Below are 19,459 nucleotides of genomic sequence, written 5' to 3'. Positions count from 1 at the left end.
AGCAATGCCAGTGAAGATTTTCTAACAAATTTCATCAAAACATTGACATCTTCTTGAGGAATTCACAAAAGAGATCTGTTAATTACATACTCAATTGCTCCTTGAAAGGTTCTCTAAAGAATATTGCTGATTACACTTTATTTGCATTCAATTATTCTTTTCTCCATGAACATCGAAATAGTACTGATGAAGATTCATTTTTTTACAACTTATAATGGTCTGTTTACTGAATATTCATCCTTAATTGCTAAATAATAATAATATATTTCAAATAAACTACCGTAAAATCCGTAACCAGACGTTTTTATTTGTACTAATTTCATGTTTTGACGGCAATACAAGCATGTGTAGAAAGTGAATCTAAGTACAATTACAATCCATTACAAATAAATAACAACATGACACACGTTATTTAAAATCATTTATAAAGAGAAATGAGTTTTGTTTGCTAACTGCGAGATACAAACCTGCCGTTATCTCTGCCCACTCCCCATACTCGTATTGTTTGGATGGGCTGAATATTTAGAACGGTTAGGTCGTGAGGATTGATTAAACGAAGACAGTAATCATCCAGATCCATGTACAGATCTTTTCCCTGAAAAATGTTAGAAGTTATCACGAAATTGAATATTTTTATTTTAGGCCTCATCTAATTTAGAAACTGAATAAAATTATCAAATCTCATAAAAGGAGCTACTAATGAAAGTGTTCTGCACTCTTATATTCTCGAGAGTATCGAAAACCTAGAATTAGAAAGTTTGTTTTCATGAAATTTGCTATTGGAACACTTGTTCCTTCTAGGCAACACGTATATAAATGTTTTCCCCTTCGTGTGGCATGTTTCTTCTGAACAACAGTATCTTCTTCATCGAAGTAAAATAATTACATCATTGGGTTTTTGTTTATGACAAAAAACATCCCCTAAATCTTTACTGATTTGTACTTACTAGAATAAAAAATAATTTAGTCATTAAATAGCTCACGTTGATAAAATAGAATCAAATTATGTACAAATTAAACTTCTCAAACTTTAGTTTTAATTGTTAAATGTTTATGGCTTTTACTCACACGAGAAAGAATCTTGGTGAGAAAAAAAAAATAGTTAAACACTCAAGTCGTGTTCTAGGAACCCTTGTAAATATTGGGTCATTCTGAATAAACCATTATTATTTCTTTCTTCTATCCATAGAAAATACAACTGCCACGTTGTAAAACGTTCAGGTACAGGACTGTTTTTGATAATTCACATATTTAAATGCCATTGAAAGAAATTTACACAAACACTATTCTTATAAAACGTTTATAGGAAATAAAAGAAACAACTAAAAATGCATATACATGACAAATGTAAGTCAAGAGCTTATCAATCAGGCTGTGTGAAACATACATAGTTGGCAAATATTTCGGAAATGAAATCTAAATGTTTGTTGCAGAATGAGATGAGAAGATATAACGTTTAGTTATTTTCGTATAATTCCAGCTACTGACGCACATCCTATTAAACACATTTTCATGTAAAAACTTACATCTCCCCACCGCCCAATGGCATCCAAAATGTCATTCCGTCCAAGACTCAAATCAACAATACATTTATTCACAGCTTTGCTGCTTTTCTCGGGAGTTAGGTCTTCTTCTGCTATTTCTGCCCATCCAAGAGATCGTACTGCAAACCTAATGGGCTTCTGAAATATTATTAATAAACTGTATTTTTGACGACTTGGATATCACTTCTTTTGGATCTGTGAGTATAAATACATGTGTCTTTATTGGATTACTTGAAAACGTAAAAAACACACACCACAAAACAAACTAATTCCAAACTGTTATACATAATATACAGGGGCGTAGATCCTGGGTATGGGGGGATACATCCCCCTTCATTTTAGGTGGGGAATATGGTGCATACAATCATTCCCCCTACAGTTTAGTCTGTTGAATTGTTTTATTGCATTACAGGCCTACAAATTGTGTTTGTTCTTGTGATTCTCGTGTTCTTACCAATTGAATTACATAATTAGGCCTAGATGTAGGCTTTTACAGTAGCCGAAATGTACATCTTTAATATAGGTGTGCTTCTAAGCTTTTCGATCTAAACGATAGTTCGTAAGTATCAGTCAGTAGGCCTAAGTATACATGCAAGGCTTGCAAGCACTATCACAGAATCTACCTACATCTTGTATGTAGTGTAAGATTAAGTTAAATTTTCATCACAACAGATTGAACAGAGCATGAAATTTGAAAATATTTCTCCCAAGCGTAAACTCCTGTGATCTAGATCTGACAGGTCATTTGTAGCTTGTAGCTGCATCAATCTTATGTGTATATTGTGCGGTTTTCCAACGCCATTTGTTCTTATGCATGTCTAGCCGGTTTTATTGTCGAACGCCCCACTCTCCTTAGCTGCCGAATCCGCTGACCATAGTGTGCGTTTAATGCACATTTGACGACAGGTTCAGGCCGCTCGGATCCAGACGCGCCCTACATCACCCCCCTCCGCTCCCTTTAGTCTGAGCCTCGATTTTACAACAGGGCTCATTAGACCCGTGTTTGTGGCCCTCATTAATCCATGAAATTTCACATTATCACCCCCTCCAATAAAGTGTTGGTGCTTTATGGTAAAAGAACAATATATTCTCTTATCATAGATAGTAAAAATATTGTATTTTATTGTATAATTAGAACACAAAATAAGCAATTTCAATGGCCTGAAGCCTCTACTCGAATTGTATTGCTAGTTTTTTTCAGGTGTTTTTATTTATTAGACGTGCTTATAGTCATTATATCACAACGTGTTTGCCTTTTGATGAGCTTTTAACAGGAATATAATATATTTGTGATTGTTTAGGTATTTATCGAGAAACTTGCAATTACTTGTGTTGTAACTAGCATACATTATTGTCCCAGCGATGTCCAGGCGGTCAGTCGGCTCGGTAGTCACTGTGAGGTTCGCGCGTTTGACTTACATACATTGTACAGTTCAGTCCTACTTCCATTCTGTTCTATCGTCGTCCGTTGTACGTTAGAGTTTTTCAATAAAGACTGTACTTTAGGTTGTTGAGTCATCTGGGAAACAGATTCCAATTATGACAAGCAAGCGTCTGAAACTTTCCGATATTAGACATTTCTGCAAGCCAGTTACTAGTACTACAAGTAACAGTGGAGATGCAGATAATCCAACAATCTCAAGCAAAGGAATAGAAACTTGCCATACAGAAGAAATACTATGTTCATCGGAGAACGAGTCTGGAAATGCTTGTGCAACTATTGCACATCATGAACCACCAGATAGTTGTGAAACAAGTCTGTGCAGTAATGAAAAATCTGACACTCCACAGATACAGTGTGGAAAGCCATATCATCCAGACGCACTACTAATACCACGACAGAAAGCAAAATTTCAAAATATCAACTTCCAGAGCAAGTGGTTTGATGAGTTCCCATGGCTGCACTTCGACAATCAGATTCAAAAAGTCATACGCTTTCATTGTGCCAAAGCGGAAATAGAGGCATTTTTACAGGAAAATTGGAGAGGCCAGTGGAGTATACTTTAATATCCACCGGTTTTTGCAACTGGAAAAAGGCAAAACAGAAATTCAACGAACACCAATTCTCCTCTCAGCACAGATTTGCTATATCTCCAGAAGGTTCACTTGATGTAACTCCAGTGACTGTCCAGCTATATGATGAAAAAAAGAAGCAGCAGGAAGAATGCAAAAGAAGTCTAGCAAAAATATTCAGAAGTTTACGTTTCTTACTGCGTCAAGGTTTAGCATTACGTGGACGTACTGATACGGAGAGGAACTTCCTCCAGTTAATGAAGCTCCTGGAAGAGGAAGATCCTGAATTGACATCCTACTTATCAAAGAAAACCACATTCACATCACCCCAGGCTCAGAATGAAATAATGGAGATGTTCAGCCATCAAATACTGAGGAATGTAGCACACGAAGTGCAGCAAAGTAAAATCTTTGCATTAATGGTTTATGTCACTCAAGATGTTACAGGTGCCGAACAGGAAGCAATTTGTGTACGATACGCAGATGAGAACCTTGACGTCCATGAGACATTTCTTGGTTTGTACAGTGTTTCCAATACAACTGGTGAAACTATATCCTCGACTATACTTGATGTACTGACTAGACTCAATTTACCACTGTCAGGATTAAGAGCACAAACTTATGATGGCGCCGCTAACATGAGTGGTGCGTATAATGGATGCCAGGCAAAAATAAAAGAAAAGCAACCGTCAGCTTTGTTTTTCACTGCGGAGCACACAAGGCTAATTTAATGATGCAACATGCAGTTGAAGTTTTTGAATGTGTTCAAGATTCTATCCAGTGGGTACATGAACTTAGTGTCTTGCTTCAGAGGTCAGGCAAATACAGGACAATCTTTGAAAATATTGGTCCAGTTAAATACATCCGCCCACTGTGTACATCCAAGACGCTGGTTGTGCCGCCTATCTCCAATTACATGTGCTACTGATCACTACAGTGACATTGTTGATTATTTGTCTGAATTAGCAAATGAAAAATCAGATGTAGCAGTGAAAGCACGAGGTCTGCTGGACAGATTTGACAAAGGAAAGACAGTTTTAGGATTGTTGATGGCTCAGCATCCATTAGCTGCATTAGAGGAACTAAACCGTGCATTCCAAGCAAAATCAGCGAGAGTATCTGGCATGATTGAAGCATCTGCAATGACAGTTGAGCAATTGCGGGTATTGCGAACAGAGGAAAATTATAACAAGATATTTGATGAAACTGAGAAAAAGGTAATTTCCTAGATCTGATGTCTATTGAACTACCACGTGACCCCCCAGAAGGATCACAGGTGATGGCTCAGCACACCATTCTGCAACAGCTGGAGATTACTACAGAAGCCAATATTTTGAATTTGTGGACACAGTCATAGAACATCTGACCACTAGATTCAATGCAGACAACAATGACTTGAGGCAATATCTGGCACTTGAGAATATGATCACATCTGGCAAGATTGACAACTTCTATCCAGAAATCTCTGCACAACTGCTCGAGTTTCAGTTGCCCATGTTCAAAGGAACAACAAAAGCAGCATCTCTGAAAGGTGCGAAGGATGCTTACTGTAAAATGCATGAAACAAGCCAGCAGATGTTTAGTGAAGTGTTTCTTCTCATGAAAATTTTGCTTGTATGTCCAGTATCCAGCTGTGAATGTGAACGCAGCTTTTCTGCATTAAGGCGGTTGAAGACATGGTTAAGGTCAACTATGTCTCAGTGACGCCTCAACCATGTGGCAGTTTGTCACACTTACAAAGATGAGGTCGACAAGATAAATATAGAAGAGCTTATGAAAGAATTCATAAACAGATCATCACAAAGGAGGTCTACGTTTGAGAACATGTAGACTAGAGGACTAAATGAATCTTACTTCAATGAAAAGTATGAATAATTATGTGCTACATTGTATTGATGTGTAATTTTCAAGAGTTCGCAAAGACATTTTAATTATTTTTATCAAACAACATGAACAGTTTTTCAGTAGATACAAACTTATCAAGAGTAATTACTAATTCTATTAATATTTGAAAACGTAGCTCATGCAATGAAAGTTATTAGTAACCTTGTCAAGTATAATGGCCATCTTTTATACTGTGCACTGTGCAGGAATAAATTCATGTGACATTTAATTTGTCACATTTGTGACAAATTTGTCTTTATTTTATTAACATTTTGAAAACTGTTCACAACACCTCACTTATACAAACCTGCATGGAAACCTTGAAGTATCGTGGCAACAAGGTTACTCTGTGACTGCATGTTTACAGCTTTCAGGTTCACGTAATCAGAGATTACCAATTTGCGAATTGAACAGTCCACATAAGTGGTTGCAAAAATCATCCCCCCCTCATCGGGTGTAAAATATCTACGCCCCTGATAATATATATGTATATCACGTATCTATAAGTATTATACAGTTTTTACTAATGATTTTACTTTAGAAGTGTCATTTGGGTTTATAACAGTAAAATAATTAGAATATATTTGAACCAGATAAATGAAATTTACATAATGTAAAATTTCTAAAAGCTACGCGTCGCTTTACTGCTTAACCCTGATCTTCAGAGCATTTAAGCAACGTAACTGAAATCTAAGAAAAAAATATTAAAAAGGTAAAACACATTTCAGATAGACTGCATTTGGTTTATTACCTAGACTTGAGTTTTAGATAAGACCGTTTTTCAATCTGGGTAAAACAACATAGTGGTATAACATAGTAGAATTTTACTTTAAGTTATTTTAATTACTTATGATATGCTCAAAGTTAATACTAAATGTCCTACCTTATCGGGCGTTAGGCTACATGAACGCTGAGGGTAGCTTCGTCTCCTAGAATTTTGTGAATACATAGTTGTTAATTTACTTATAAACTTAAGATATAATTAATTAGTCTGGAATTACGAATTGGGTGTATATCGTGGAATACATAAAATAGTCATTGTGTCTTATTAAAAATTTTACAGTAAAAATAGGTCCCTGACGAGTTAGTCGTAAAATTACGGGCTTACTACGTAAAATCCACGCTTAATTTCCTACGGTGATACAATGGCATCAATAATGAAAACTGCGATACCAAATTTCCTATCGAAATTCGTACGACGTCAGGTGCGTTAGAGAACCAGATGGTTATGAAGTGTGAACAGAAATTATATTAAACATAAAAATCTCAATGTTTTGTAGATATTTTTTCATAAAAACAAAATTAATCAGCATTAAATATGAATATTTCATCTATCAAAAGAAAAAGACAATATCTTGATGATATTTCTTTCAAAAATTATTTTACATATTGTTGAACACCTCAATGACCGAAAGAAGAAACAACGATACAAAACCAATAACTGGATGATTTTGTGTCATTATTACCAGACATTCTGAAGGAAACTAATATTGTAAACATTAAAATTATCAGATAAAACAAATCGTTAACTTGGTATTATCTGAGTTTACTTGTATCTTACGGATCGGAAGATTTTCCCTGAACAGTATTTCACTACAAACAATGCTCTCGCGCGTACATTTTCTGTTTTGGATGAAAGATTCATGAGTAAGATATTACGTTTTATTTGTTTTGTTTAATTTTGCGTGCGGTTATATTTCATATGATACTGTGATAATAAAAAAAATCAAACAAGTTTGTATGAATACACGTATTATATGGATTTAAAGCATAAAAAGGACGACACAAGTTTTTTCTTTTTTTCACTGAAAACAGCATTGGAATATGAAGAAAGTGAAAATAGCTGTTAAAATAGCATTATAAAACAATAAGGATAATGCACCTAAGCCATAAAAATTATGAGGCAAATAAGAACGAATAAATGAAATGTAGAAAGAAAAGAGTAGAAAATAAAACAATCTCTGAGAAAAGTAGCAGAAATAAGAGCAAAAGAAAACACAGAAGAAGACATAAGTGAAATTCGAGAATTTTAAGCGATAGAAACATTCGAATAACCTACGAAAAACAGAAACCGGAGTGCTTTAATAAAATAAAACGAATTGGAGGATTTAAAGGAAACAAAATCAGGATGGAAGAAGGGAAAAAAATTTAACCATTGAGGTAAAACTGAAATCAGAAACGAGAATTCCGGCAAAATTAATAAGACGTATATAGTCATCAGCACAGACTGATAGAGCAGTAAATTATAAAAAATGGTGGAATATAATAAATTAGAAATAAGCATGATAATATAAAGAGTTCAAAGAGATAAAAATTTTAAACTACTAACTGATGGGGAAAAAAAGCAGAAAAGTTATTCAGGAACTTTATAGTGATGGTCGTGAAATGTGTGCAACGGATTATTAGTATCACAAAGGAGACAAGCAGAAAATAGACAAAAATACCAAACTGAGAAGGAAAATAAAAATGTGAGGTGGAGAAAAAGTTATAGAGAAGCCTAGAATATAGTGAAAACTCTCAAGTAAGTTTCACATAAAGAGAACAACAAAAGCCTTTGAACCAAAGCAGCACGAGCGACATAAGAATAACTACAGAAGGGTACTGGGTAAGATTAATGCATACTTCAACTGGTTTTCTTGCCGTCGAGTGAGTCCTGAGATATTTTCCTCTTCGCAAACTTTACCGGTAGGTGGAGATGAAGTTGCTAGACTTGATAACTGTGGAAAAAAAATACACTGTTGAAACTGACAATAATGATGTCTTGAGCTAGGTGAATGTGAAAATTTTCTTCCCACATATGGCATCATTCTTTGAACTATCCATGATGCTCAGGAAGTAAAACTGAGCATGATAAAAGTTAATTACAATTATTATGGTAAAAAACGTATTGGACTGGACATATTTTAGCTGATGTTTATACGCTTTTTTGATTGCTTTCCTATAGAAACGTTTTCCGCAGGCAAGTTTTAACGTCCCCGTTAGTACAGCGGTAAGTCTACGGATTTACATGCTAAAATTACTAGCTCGATTCCCTTCGGTGGGCTCAGCAGATAGCCGGATGTGGCTTTGCTATAAAAAACTTACAAAGCACGATTTTTAATTAATATTTTTACTATTAAATGGATAGTAATTTTAACAAAACAAATAGAATCTTATGACATATGTAATCAAGTGCAAAATGAAACAGATTTAAATGACTTCACAAACACGAAGAATAAACCACAATTTCTATAGTAAATGTACATATACTTTCAGAATATAACTTCTTTATTTCTTATTATTTCATATACGACTTCTTGGGGAGTTATTTGTCTCACATACGTATTACTGAAAGTGACAAATAACTCCTGAGCAGGGAGTGATACAAAGATAGAAAGGTTGGGGTCAAGAAGTGCAGTGAACTCAGTCCTGGATCCACGAGGCCCAAAACATACATGTGTGCGTGCGTGTGTGAGCACACACACATGTTGTGGATATAAGATACAGGACTTACGAAATGACAAGCTTACGCTCGATCCAATCATATTTGAGCTAAGTCTTCCCAAAGCTGTGTTTCAATAGTAATTGTTCCAACCACATGATGTGAAACCATAAAGGGTGGCAACCAAGACTGGCATATAGATCAGCACAAAAGCATTTTGTGCTAATCGTTGTAACATTTCCATAGTATTCGGAGCTGCACAGGTTGGAAGAAGTGACTGATAGATGGGCTTACAGTTACATGAAAGCGTAATGTTCCATGCTGTAACACTTCCAAAGGAAATACACCATTAATTTTTTATACTAGTGCGTGCCATTAGATATCATAAGAATTATTGTACATTCAGTATGTTGCAATACCTTTTTGGTTAAGATTATGTTACAAATTTACTATAATACATGTATTGCTATTATCATACATTTACCGAATTACATTGAAAAACGTTATTTTGCTAAGAGTTTAAGCTGATATATCATTAAAAGAAAAATAGAATGCTTACGTTGGTATTTTTTATTTTATCGTTTTTTCGGTGTGCTGCCGGTTATTAAGTACTACTGTCTTGTATTTACGTGATGTTTCAGTTTATTTTTTCCAACCTTTGGTGCCACAAACTCTCGAAATCACTTCTTGAAATCCACTGAAAGACACAATAGTTGCGCCCTCTATTCGTGAAGACACGAAAACGCGAAATAATGAGTACAAGGAAATTACGCTCTGGAGATAAAGGTCATACACATATTTACGATAAAAATTATGTCCAGTAAAAAAACTCCAGTTCGTGTTAACAAATCGAGAAAACAGAGTAAACCAATTTTGCTTCCAAAAACCGTTTATGTTTGAGACCTCTTGAATCAACTTGGTCTTAACTGTGTTTCCATGTTTAAACCAAATATAAATTCGAAAGAGAAACTGATATTAGTATGTTAAGAGAAACGTAGTTCATTTATAAATATATGAAATAGTTTATTTTAATATCTGGATTTTCTTATACGACATCTTCATTTGTATCATTATTTTCAGAAACATTAAATTTCTTTATTAACTTAGTTTTATGGAAATTAAGAAAAAGAAAAGAATAAAGCTTACAGGGTTCCATACTGACTCCAGACCAACAGACGATCGTTTAGATTGGATGGTATAGTTGACCATTGGAGGTACTGTTGGGGGTGGTGGCTGTCTCTGTATACTTCCACTACTGATGTGCCAGTAATATGGACCACTTTCATCTGGTAATAACAATGTTAACTTCTGAAGTTACACGCATGAGTAGAATGAATTTAAAAACAAAACAGTAACAAGAATTTCGTCTGAAATAAATAATTTATTGCTCGCCAATCACAGATGGTCTTGTCCAGGTCATGGCGTTTGTAACAAGTTTTCAAACATAATTCTCTTTACAAAACTAGAATACTCTTTAAAAACATTTTTATAAAGGTATTTTTACTATGTGAAATAGCTTTGAAGTACTGCAGAGAAAGATTTTGTTTTTTTACATTACAGCGATTCGCTGACCGTTAGGTTACGCAGTTTTACTGTATATTATTTTTCATTCGAGATCAAAATCTAGTGAAGTGATTTACTTGAAACAACCCACCTTCATGTCTTTCCCAGCCGGGGGGCAACAGATCATCTTTATAACATGTGTTAGGACTATCTGCCTTTTGAGTACTATCAGTAGAAGATACTTTTTGTTCTTCTGAAGGATGTTCGGGTGAGGGAACAGATTGTCTCTTCCAATTCGTAGAAACTGAATCTTTTTTTACAACATTCTCTACTGTTGGAACACATTTGTTTGCTTCGTTATGGTGTTGTTGTAATGTTTTTGTGGATTGATCTGCCGCGTGATTACTGAAAAAAAGAACGAAAATCTACTTTAAATTTAACGTTTACTCACCTGACCACTTGTGTGCTTATTGATCTATTTTATGCAGTTCATATGAACTGAATAAAATGAAATGTTAGTTTGTACAAGTTAAAGATTAAATCTGTAATGGAAAATTCATTGAAATTAGGGTAACGAAATTCAGTAAAATTTAATATTTGTGACATGGATTACTCGTGTAATAAAAAAACAATTTTAATTACATGGAAAATAAAAAGGTAACAAAGTAAGGATAACTCTTAACAGAGTTATCAGACGTTAAATGAATACAATGCAGCATAGATTAGTAATCTCATGGAGCACTCATATTTAAACACTAAAAAACAATGTACTTTTCCGAGATATATAACAAAATAGTTTTTCTCACAACTTCAGTCGTGAATTAATTTTATTATATGAACAACGAGTTGTTTCTCGTTAATACAAACGCTTGGCCTGGTGGTGAGGACACTCGACGTGCAGTTTGTGGGTCGGAGTTCGAATCCCACCAGCGAATAAGCTCGCCCTTTCAGCCAAGGGGATGCATAATGTAGCGAACAATTCCACATTACGTTACATTATGCATCCCCTTGGCTGAAAGGGCGAGCTTATTTCGCTAGTAAATAGTGACCTAAAAGTTGGCGATGAGTGTTGTTCACTAGCTGTCTTCCCTGTTGCTTATCACTTCTGAATTAAGGAGGCTAGTGCAGATAACCTTCAAGTAACGTAAACAGACGAAATAAACGGTTTAAACATGTTGTTTAATGAGGTCAAGTCGAAACAAGAAATCAAGTTGTGTTTGCGATATTTGAAATATTATCCTATCAGATTTTAAAACGAATATTATTACAAGAATACCAGTATTATTGTACAATGTTCGCATAGTTCATAAGAGCCAGTTTTCAAGCTAAACAGAAGCAATAAAAAATCGCAGTATAAAAGAATCATAATTATTGAATAAATATTCCAGCCTTTAAGACCATATCCAGTACACCAAATCCATGACTGTCTGGTTACATAAGTATCTTTTAGTTGATGTTTTATTTACCATATTTAGAAATATCTATTTAATAAATTAATATTTTTACATTATCGCTAGAAAGTACTGCCAGATTTTACTAATGTACCTTTAGATAAATTAGCCCAATATTCATAAAAATAACGACGTTTATTCTTTTCATTTAATCATGCATGAAGCTATTAAACCAAGAGATTTTCAAAGGTTTCAGTTATACAGCTTCCTTAACTGTTATTACTTCAGTACATGACAGGAAGACTAAAAATTTCATTCCTTATCTTAATTGTCTTCTCTTTACAAACGACATTGGACTAATAAATTTTTATATCAAACGTCCATGGCCAAACATGGCCTAATGATTACTATGCTCGGACTGTAACTCCGAAGGTTTAAGGTTCACGACCATCCTCATTTTGAGGTTGCTAATGCGCTTTTAAAGTTGTGACCAAATTCCATTATTTCTCCAGCCAGGCGCAGCCCAAGAGTTGGAGGGTGGATATCGTGGGCTAGCTGCCTGCCTTCCCTATCGTTTGTTAGTTTAGAATTAATAACGATTCTGCGCAGACATTCCTTTGTTTAGCAGCTAGTCAATAGCATAAATCTTGGGCTACTCTAAAGAAATAACGGGATTTGGCCATCACTTTTATAACGTGCCCACAGTCCCATATCAGCCCCAAAATGCAAAGCGCAATTTAATGATATGCGAGCCGTGAACTCACGGACTCACAATAACGTACACTAACCACACCTGTTCCTTATTCTGTAGCACTAACCCGTTTTGCTCTAAATAAATATTGAAAAAGGTTTCGAGGTTAGATTTTATGTAAAACATTTGGTAACGAAAAGAGAAATTCAGTTACACGTTTTGCCATTAAGCATCAACGAAAACTCCTATTATATTATTTAATATATTATATACATACACTGCTCGCCAAAATCTTAAGGCCAATGAACATAGAGAAAAAATATGCATTTTTCGTTGTTAGACTCAACCACTTATTTGAGTAGAAAATGTGAACACTATGAAATTAGCCTACATACTAGTTGGTTAAAAGTTTAAGACCATACTGAAATGAAGCGTTAATCTGTAAACACTCAACGAAACTTAGTCATTTGTGTCCAAGCATAAGCGTTGTCAACATCTCCTACTGACATCTTCTGTGTTACATTGGGTAAGAACATGGCAAAGGCTAAAAAGTTGACAGAGTTTGAACGTGGCGGAATTTTCAAGCTGCAAAAGCAAGGTTTCTCTCAACGAGTCATCACTGGTGAGATCGGGCGTAGTAAAACTGCTGTTGCAAATTTCTGAAAAGACTCTGAGGGGTACGGAACGAGAATTTCAAGTGGTCGGCCCAAGAACAATAAGACGGCATCTACGAGAGAAAGGCTTTAAAAACCGTAAATGTCTTTAAAGGTCATACCTTCTTCCACACCATGAAACAGCTCGGTTAAACTTTGCTGAGTAGCACCAAACATGGGACGTAGAAAAGTGGAAGAAGGTTTTATTCTCTGTTGAGAAAAAAATTTAACCTGGATGGTCCAGATGGCTTCCAACGTTACTGGCACGATAAGGATATCCCACCGGAGACATTTTCTACACGACACAGTGGAGGAGGTTCCATCATGATCTGGGGTGCTTTATCCTTCCATGGAACAATGGAGCTTCAGGTTGTACAGGGGTGTCAAACAGCAGCTGGCTACATTGGCATGTTGGAGAGAGCATCCTTATTGACTAAAGTCCCTCGCTTCTGTGGAAATGACTGAATCTTTTAGCAGGACAACGCTGCAATCCACAATGCCTGCAGGACAAAAGACCTTTTCATGGCGAATAACGTAATTCTTTGGGATCAACCAGCGTGTTCGCCCGCACTGAGCCCCATTGAAAATATTTGAGAATAGATGGCAAGGGAAATCTATAGAAACGGACGTCAATTCACAAATTCTTCGTGAAGTCATCTTCACCACTTGGAATAACATTCCAGCCAACCTTCTGCAAACGCTTATATCGACCATGTCAAAGTGAATGTTTGCAGTTGCTCGCAATGACGGCCGTGCAACTCACTACTGAAACCTCTTATTGGGTATTTCCTTCCCTGTTTAGGACTTCTTTTTGGTATGGTCTTAAACGTATGGTCTCAGCTAGTTAGTTAATTATCACCATTAGATTCCATCTAGGAATATAGGGCCGGAATCGCTTGCGGATTCTTCAACAAGTATTTAAGTGAGTAGGTTGTTAGCCCACTGCACCGAGCCGTCCCTAATTTAGCAGTGTAAGACTAGAGGGAAGGCAGCTAGTCATCACCACCCACCGACAACTTTTGGGCTACTCTTTTACCAACGAATAGTGGGATTGACCGTAACATTATAACGCCCCCACGGCTGGGAGGGCGAGCATGTTTGGCGCGACGCGGACGCGAACCCACGACCCTCGGATTACGAGTCGCACGCCTTACGCGCTTGGCCATACCAGGCCTTTTGACCAGCTAGTATTTAGGCTAATTTCGAAGTGTTCATATTTTCCCAATTAAATGCTAAAAAAAAATTTATTTTTATTTTCTCTTTTCTTATTTTCATCTTTCGAAACTCTACTCAAAAAAGTGGTTGAGTCTAACATCGAAAAATGCATATTTTTTTCTTTATGTTCATTGGCCTTAAGATTTTGGCCAGCAATGAATATATATATACAATTTATCGATGATAAAAACACGTAGAAATAATTTTTTAGTGGAGTACTTTAAATATTCGAAAAGATTCTTTCCTTTGTTTGATAAGTTGACGTGTCCCAACAATTTAGTTTGATATAATTATTTTATTACTTTCGCGACTTAATTCTCCGAACTTTCACGTGTCACCCGTACACTGCCATTTCCATACTTTTTTATTTTATTACTTTCGCGACTTACCTCTCAGAACTTTTAGGTGTCGTCTGCATTGCCATGAGTTTTTTATTTTATTTCTTTCGCGACTTACCTCTCAGAACTTTCAGGTGTCATCTGTATACTGCCATTGCCATGAGTTTGTTATTTTATTACTTTCGCGTCTTACCTCTCAGAACTTTCATGCGTTGTCTGTATACTACCATTGCCATGAGTTTTTTATTTTATTACTTTCGCGACTTACCTCTCAGAACTTTCATGTGTTGTCTGTATACTACCATTGCCATGAGTTTGTTATTTTATTACTTTCGCGTCTTACCTCTCAGAACTTTCATGTGTTGTCTGTATACTACCATTGCCATGAGTTTTTTATTTTATTACTTTCGCGACTTACCTCTCAGAACTTTCAGGTGTCGTCTGTATACTGCCATTGCCATGAATTTCTTTCCATTCCTCTTCCTCTGCTTTTTGATTAATCTCCTGTTGTTGTCTAACAGCAGCTTCCAGACTCAGGTAATACTCCAAAAGACCGTTTCTTTCCTTGGTAGTTGTATTGTCATTTGAGTCTTTTCTTACGACACTGTTAATTTGGGACTCCAAACAAGTTTGTGTTGTATCAGCAGTATTGCACCTATGTTTGTAAATTGAGTATTGATAAAGCTTCTAAACATTTGTTTGAACTAAGTAATTAATGTCGTTCATACAGCCATATTTCATTCTACACTCATTATTTTTACCATTTTTATTGTGAATTGATATAATAATGATTTCATGGAAACAAAATAAATTATTATCAATGCCATGAGACGACACTGGATATAATTTATATAACATAAAGACGACACTGGACATAATTTATATAACATGAAGACGACACTGGATATAATTTATATAACATAAAGACGACACTGGACATAATTTATATAACATGAAGACGACACTGGATATAATTTATATAACATGAAGACAACACTGGATATAATTTATATAACATAAAGACGACACTGGATATAGTTTATATAACATGAAGACGACACTGGACATAATTTATATGACATGAATACTTTAACAACAACAACAAACAAACTTAAAATAATTCACAATTTAATAATTAGAGTAAAATTTTAGACATTTGCTTATATACCTAAACATCTTCCTTTTATTAAATTATCCATTTGTTAAAAGCAGTGCTGGTTTAACCAAGCGTGGGGCTCCAACTCTTTTTATATTACTTTTAAATTGTAACCTTTATCAACCGTCCAATTTATAAGAAAACTCACCTTTGTGAAAATTAACAAGTTGAATCTGATAAAAACAATTAACCAAATGTTAAACAACTAAAAAACGCATCGCATTAGGCTTCCGCATTGTTGAATCGGGATAGGACATTTTTATGAAATGGTAAAACTATTTAAATTTAATCAAAATAATGAAACTTGACCACCATATAGAAACGTAAAACTACAAACATTATATATTTTTAATATATGTAGCTTGACTGTTATAAAACTAGATTAAAACTTATTTTTGGTGATGGCGTTAAATAAAGACACTCACGTTAGATTGTTCACAAAGAAAAATGAATAATTCCTACTTTAATAATTATTCATTAAATTGCACTCTAAGTCGTCTATTTCAACGTATAAGTTAACATATTCAGTAATCCATGTTTAAAGTTTTGGTTTCCTACAGTTGCTAAGCTTAATGCTTAGTTTGTAAGTCCACTTATTCGTTCTTCGTTGTTGGTTTTCAATCACATTTTCACATATTTGCGCTCATCTGGCCATTAATCCACTTATCTGAGTAAAACAAAGTAAATACGTACTTGTTGTTGTCTCTCTCCGGGTTTGCCATGACTGTTTCCATTTGCCCAGAGGTAGAGTTCAAGTTGATATCCAAAGATTCTCCATCATTAGCCTCGCCACCGTTCCTTACCGCACCCAACTTTTCGAACAAGCGCTCATCCAAGCCAATTGGGTTGAAAGTTGGTTCCGGGTTACTGTTTATGTCCGCTGGGTTTAGGTGGTAGTTGGGGTTGGCGAAACTTAAGACTTCGTTATCTACCAAATATATTCAGGGTTAAATTATAATAATTGAAAAAAAAGTATTTAATTACTCATTTAGCAGTAAGTAAAAATAAGTTTATTATTCAGAAATAACGTGCTGTACCATGCATTATTATGGATTTACGATATTAGTACAATATTATTGTACAAGTACTATTAATATAGTATTCGGTTATCGTTAAGGTAAGAAGTATCGAAACTGAACCAAACACCGAGCTTAATTCTGGATCGGTAAAAATCATATATTTGTAGGTTTACAAACATAGAATTGGTTTGCTTTGAATTTCGCGCAAAGCTACACGAGGGCTATCTGCGCTAGCCATCCCTAACTTAGCAGTGTAAGACTAGAGGGAAGGCAGCTAGTCATTACCACCCACCGCCAATTTTTGGGCTACAGTTTTACCAACGAATAGTGGGATTGGCCGTCACTTTATAACGCCCCCACGGCTGAAAGGGCGAGAATGTTTGGTGTGATGGGGATTCGAACCCGTGATCCTCAGATTACGAATCGAGTGCCTTAACCATCTGGCCATGCCGGGCCGCAAACATAGGAAAATAACTCAAATAAATCCTATTTTGTGAGCAGTGAGCGATTTCAGAAATTCGAGGTTGAACCCATAAGCAGATATAAAGTTTCTAGGCTAGATACATTCGAAATATGTATTTTGATTTAACAACATCAGTCAGGCTGGATTTTAAATTTCTTGTTTTTCACAAAGCTTATGAAAACAAGTCTGAATATTGTTATGTGATTTTATCAGGCGAAAGTAGAACGATGTGAATTTCATCATAATGCTCTGCACACACGTAACAATATCGATAAATAAAACAAACGTACCTTGCTTAAAAACATTAACACCAGAATGTAGCGAGGTACTGAGATGTGTCATATAACGACATGAGTCATTGAGTTATGTATGCCATATCATGAAGTGAGAAACTGTACTGTGTCATGCAATAAGGTGAGACACTGAGGTGTGATATATAATAAAAAGTCGCACCAATATGTGCGATATAATAAAATAAGATTCTGAGATTATCATATAATGAAGTGTGACACAGAGATGTGCCATATAATATAGGTGAAACGCTTAGATGTGTCATCCAATGTAGTGAAACACTAAGATGTACCACATAATGTGGTGAGGAATTTAAATGTGCCATGTACTTCAAGAAAACATGTCATGTATCAAAAACAAATACCAAGAGCTGTCACAACAACACTGTGATACATTGAAATGTGTCGTATAATGCCTTGAAATATTGAAATATGCTCATAAAACGTAGTAAAACACTGAAATGCCATATAATATTAAAATTCAATCATTCAAACAATGATTTCATAAAACATTGAGATGTACCATATAAACTGGTGAAACACTGAGATGAACGATATAAACTGGTGAAACACTGGAATGTACCATATAACCTAATAAAACACTGACATTAACTATTTAAACTGGTGAAACACTTGGATGCACCATTCCTCAGTATAAAGCTATCGTGTTTCACGCCTTATAGTTCATTAATTTACTAGCTAATGACACTGACAGTCTTGGTGACTAATGGTAGCTTCTACTCACAATAAAAGTAAAGTTTGAAAATATCTTCGTATCATATCGCATTCTTTGCATCCTCTTCTATTGAATGAACCGTATGTTAAACATATTTTATTAGATGAACTCTACATAAAAAAAAAAAAAACTTTTATTGGTTGAACTGTGTACTAAATACCTTCTACTGGACGAACTCTACTTTAAACATCTTCTATTGGTTGAACTGTATATTAAACTAACTTTTACTTCATTAAACACATACCGTCTCCACATCGACAGCTATCGGCAAAACACAATGAGAAGGAATAATTCAACTACTGTTCATATTACCCTGTAATACAGTACTGTACAGCAGTTGTAGAAAGCAAGACTTACGTTAACTATAACAGACAGCTTTACCGGAGATCTTGTGTGTGAGGAGTTTACTTATTGGTAAAGTTGAGGGTTTATAACGACAAAAATCAAGTACCAATACTCCCAGTAGACACTGCGCAGATAGTTCATTGTGTAGTTTTGCGCTTAAACTTAAAAGAACAACTAAATAAACGACGCAAGTAATAAGCTTGAAAAATTAAATATGTTATTTAACTTTATGCTTCTAAGAATACAGGAAAACATGACTAGACTTGTTGTAAGTTATAGTGGTTTTATGTATATTACGTGATTGATGTTTTGGTTGTGGTTTACTTATATCGTGTAACTGAGTACTATACTAGATTTTGTATATTACATTTTCACGTCACTTGTCAAAACCTTTGTACACATTACTAACAGTTCCTATGGCTTCGAGAAAAGGCGATATACGTAAACAACATAAATTTTTTATGTACCTACTGTATCATTCATATATTACGTACAACTATCAAAGCTAATTTGATATACAAAAGTGACGTATACATTTGATATGCCTAATGTATCACATATTACATACAAATAGATATAGTAAAACAACTTTATTTATCTTAACAACAATATAAATATATATACATATATACACACTTGATGTATTTATTAATTCATTTTAAAGAAAATTGGGTTGTAAATAAAATTAAAACTGAAATAAAAATATATATTTTAGGATGAAAAGTTTAATAACAATATTTAAAATGAATTAAGTTACTATAGTTACAGACTGATTACAGAGATGGAATATTATAGGC

The 19,459-nt window shown here is 34.9% G+C and overlaps 1 protein-coding gene across 2 annotated transcripts in view; it reads right to left on the bottom strand.

Moving 5' to 3' along the window:
* LOC143249433 (protein Fe65 homolog) overlaps positions 1–19,459 on the bottom strand; it is a 42,486-nt gene that overhangs the window by 10,196 nt on the left and 12,831 nt on the right. The window contains exons 2-9 of one of the 2 annotated variants that reach the window (XM_076499270.1): positions 16,503–16,737; positions 15,072–15,308; positions 10,517–10,770; positions 10,009–10,148; positions 8,064–8,158; positions 6,325–6,370; positions 1,527–1,682; positions 468–595 (exon numbers count right to left, since the gene is read on the bottom strand). In XM_076499270.1, the coding sequence (XP_076355385.1) occupies positions 468–595; positions 1,527–1,682; positions 6,325–6,370; positions 8,064–8,158; positions 10,009–10,148; positions 10,517–10,770; positions 15,072–15,308; positions 16,503–16,737 (1,291 nt within the window). Of the gene's footprint in view, positions 1–467; positions 596–1,526; positions 1,683–6,324; positions 6,371–8,063; positions 8,159–10,008; positions 10,149–10,516; positions 10,771–14,771; positions 14,796–15,071; positions 15,309–16,502; positions 16,738–19,459 lie in introns of those variants that run through there. The other variant, XM_076499271.1, reaches the window with a different exon arrangement.

The sequence above is a fragment of the Tachypleus tridentatus genome, chromosome 4 (assembly GCF_004210375.1).
Source record: "Tachypleus tridentatus isolate NWPU-2018 chromosome 4, ASM421037v1, whole genome shotgun sequence".
NCBI lineage: Eukaryota > Metazoa > Arthropoda > Merostomata > Xiphosura > Limulidae > Tachypleus > Tachypleus tridentatus.
The sequence above is the reverse complement of the archived record's forward strand: the minus strand, read 5'-3'. Positions and strand labels throughout refer to the sequence as shown.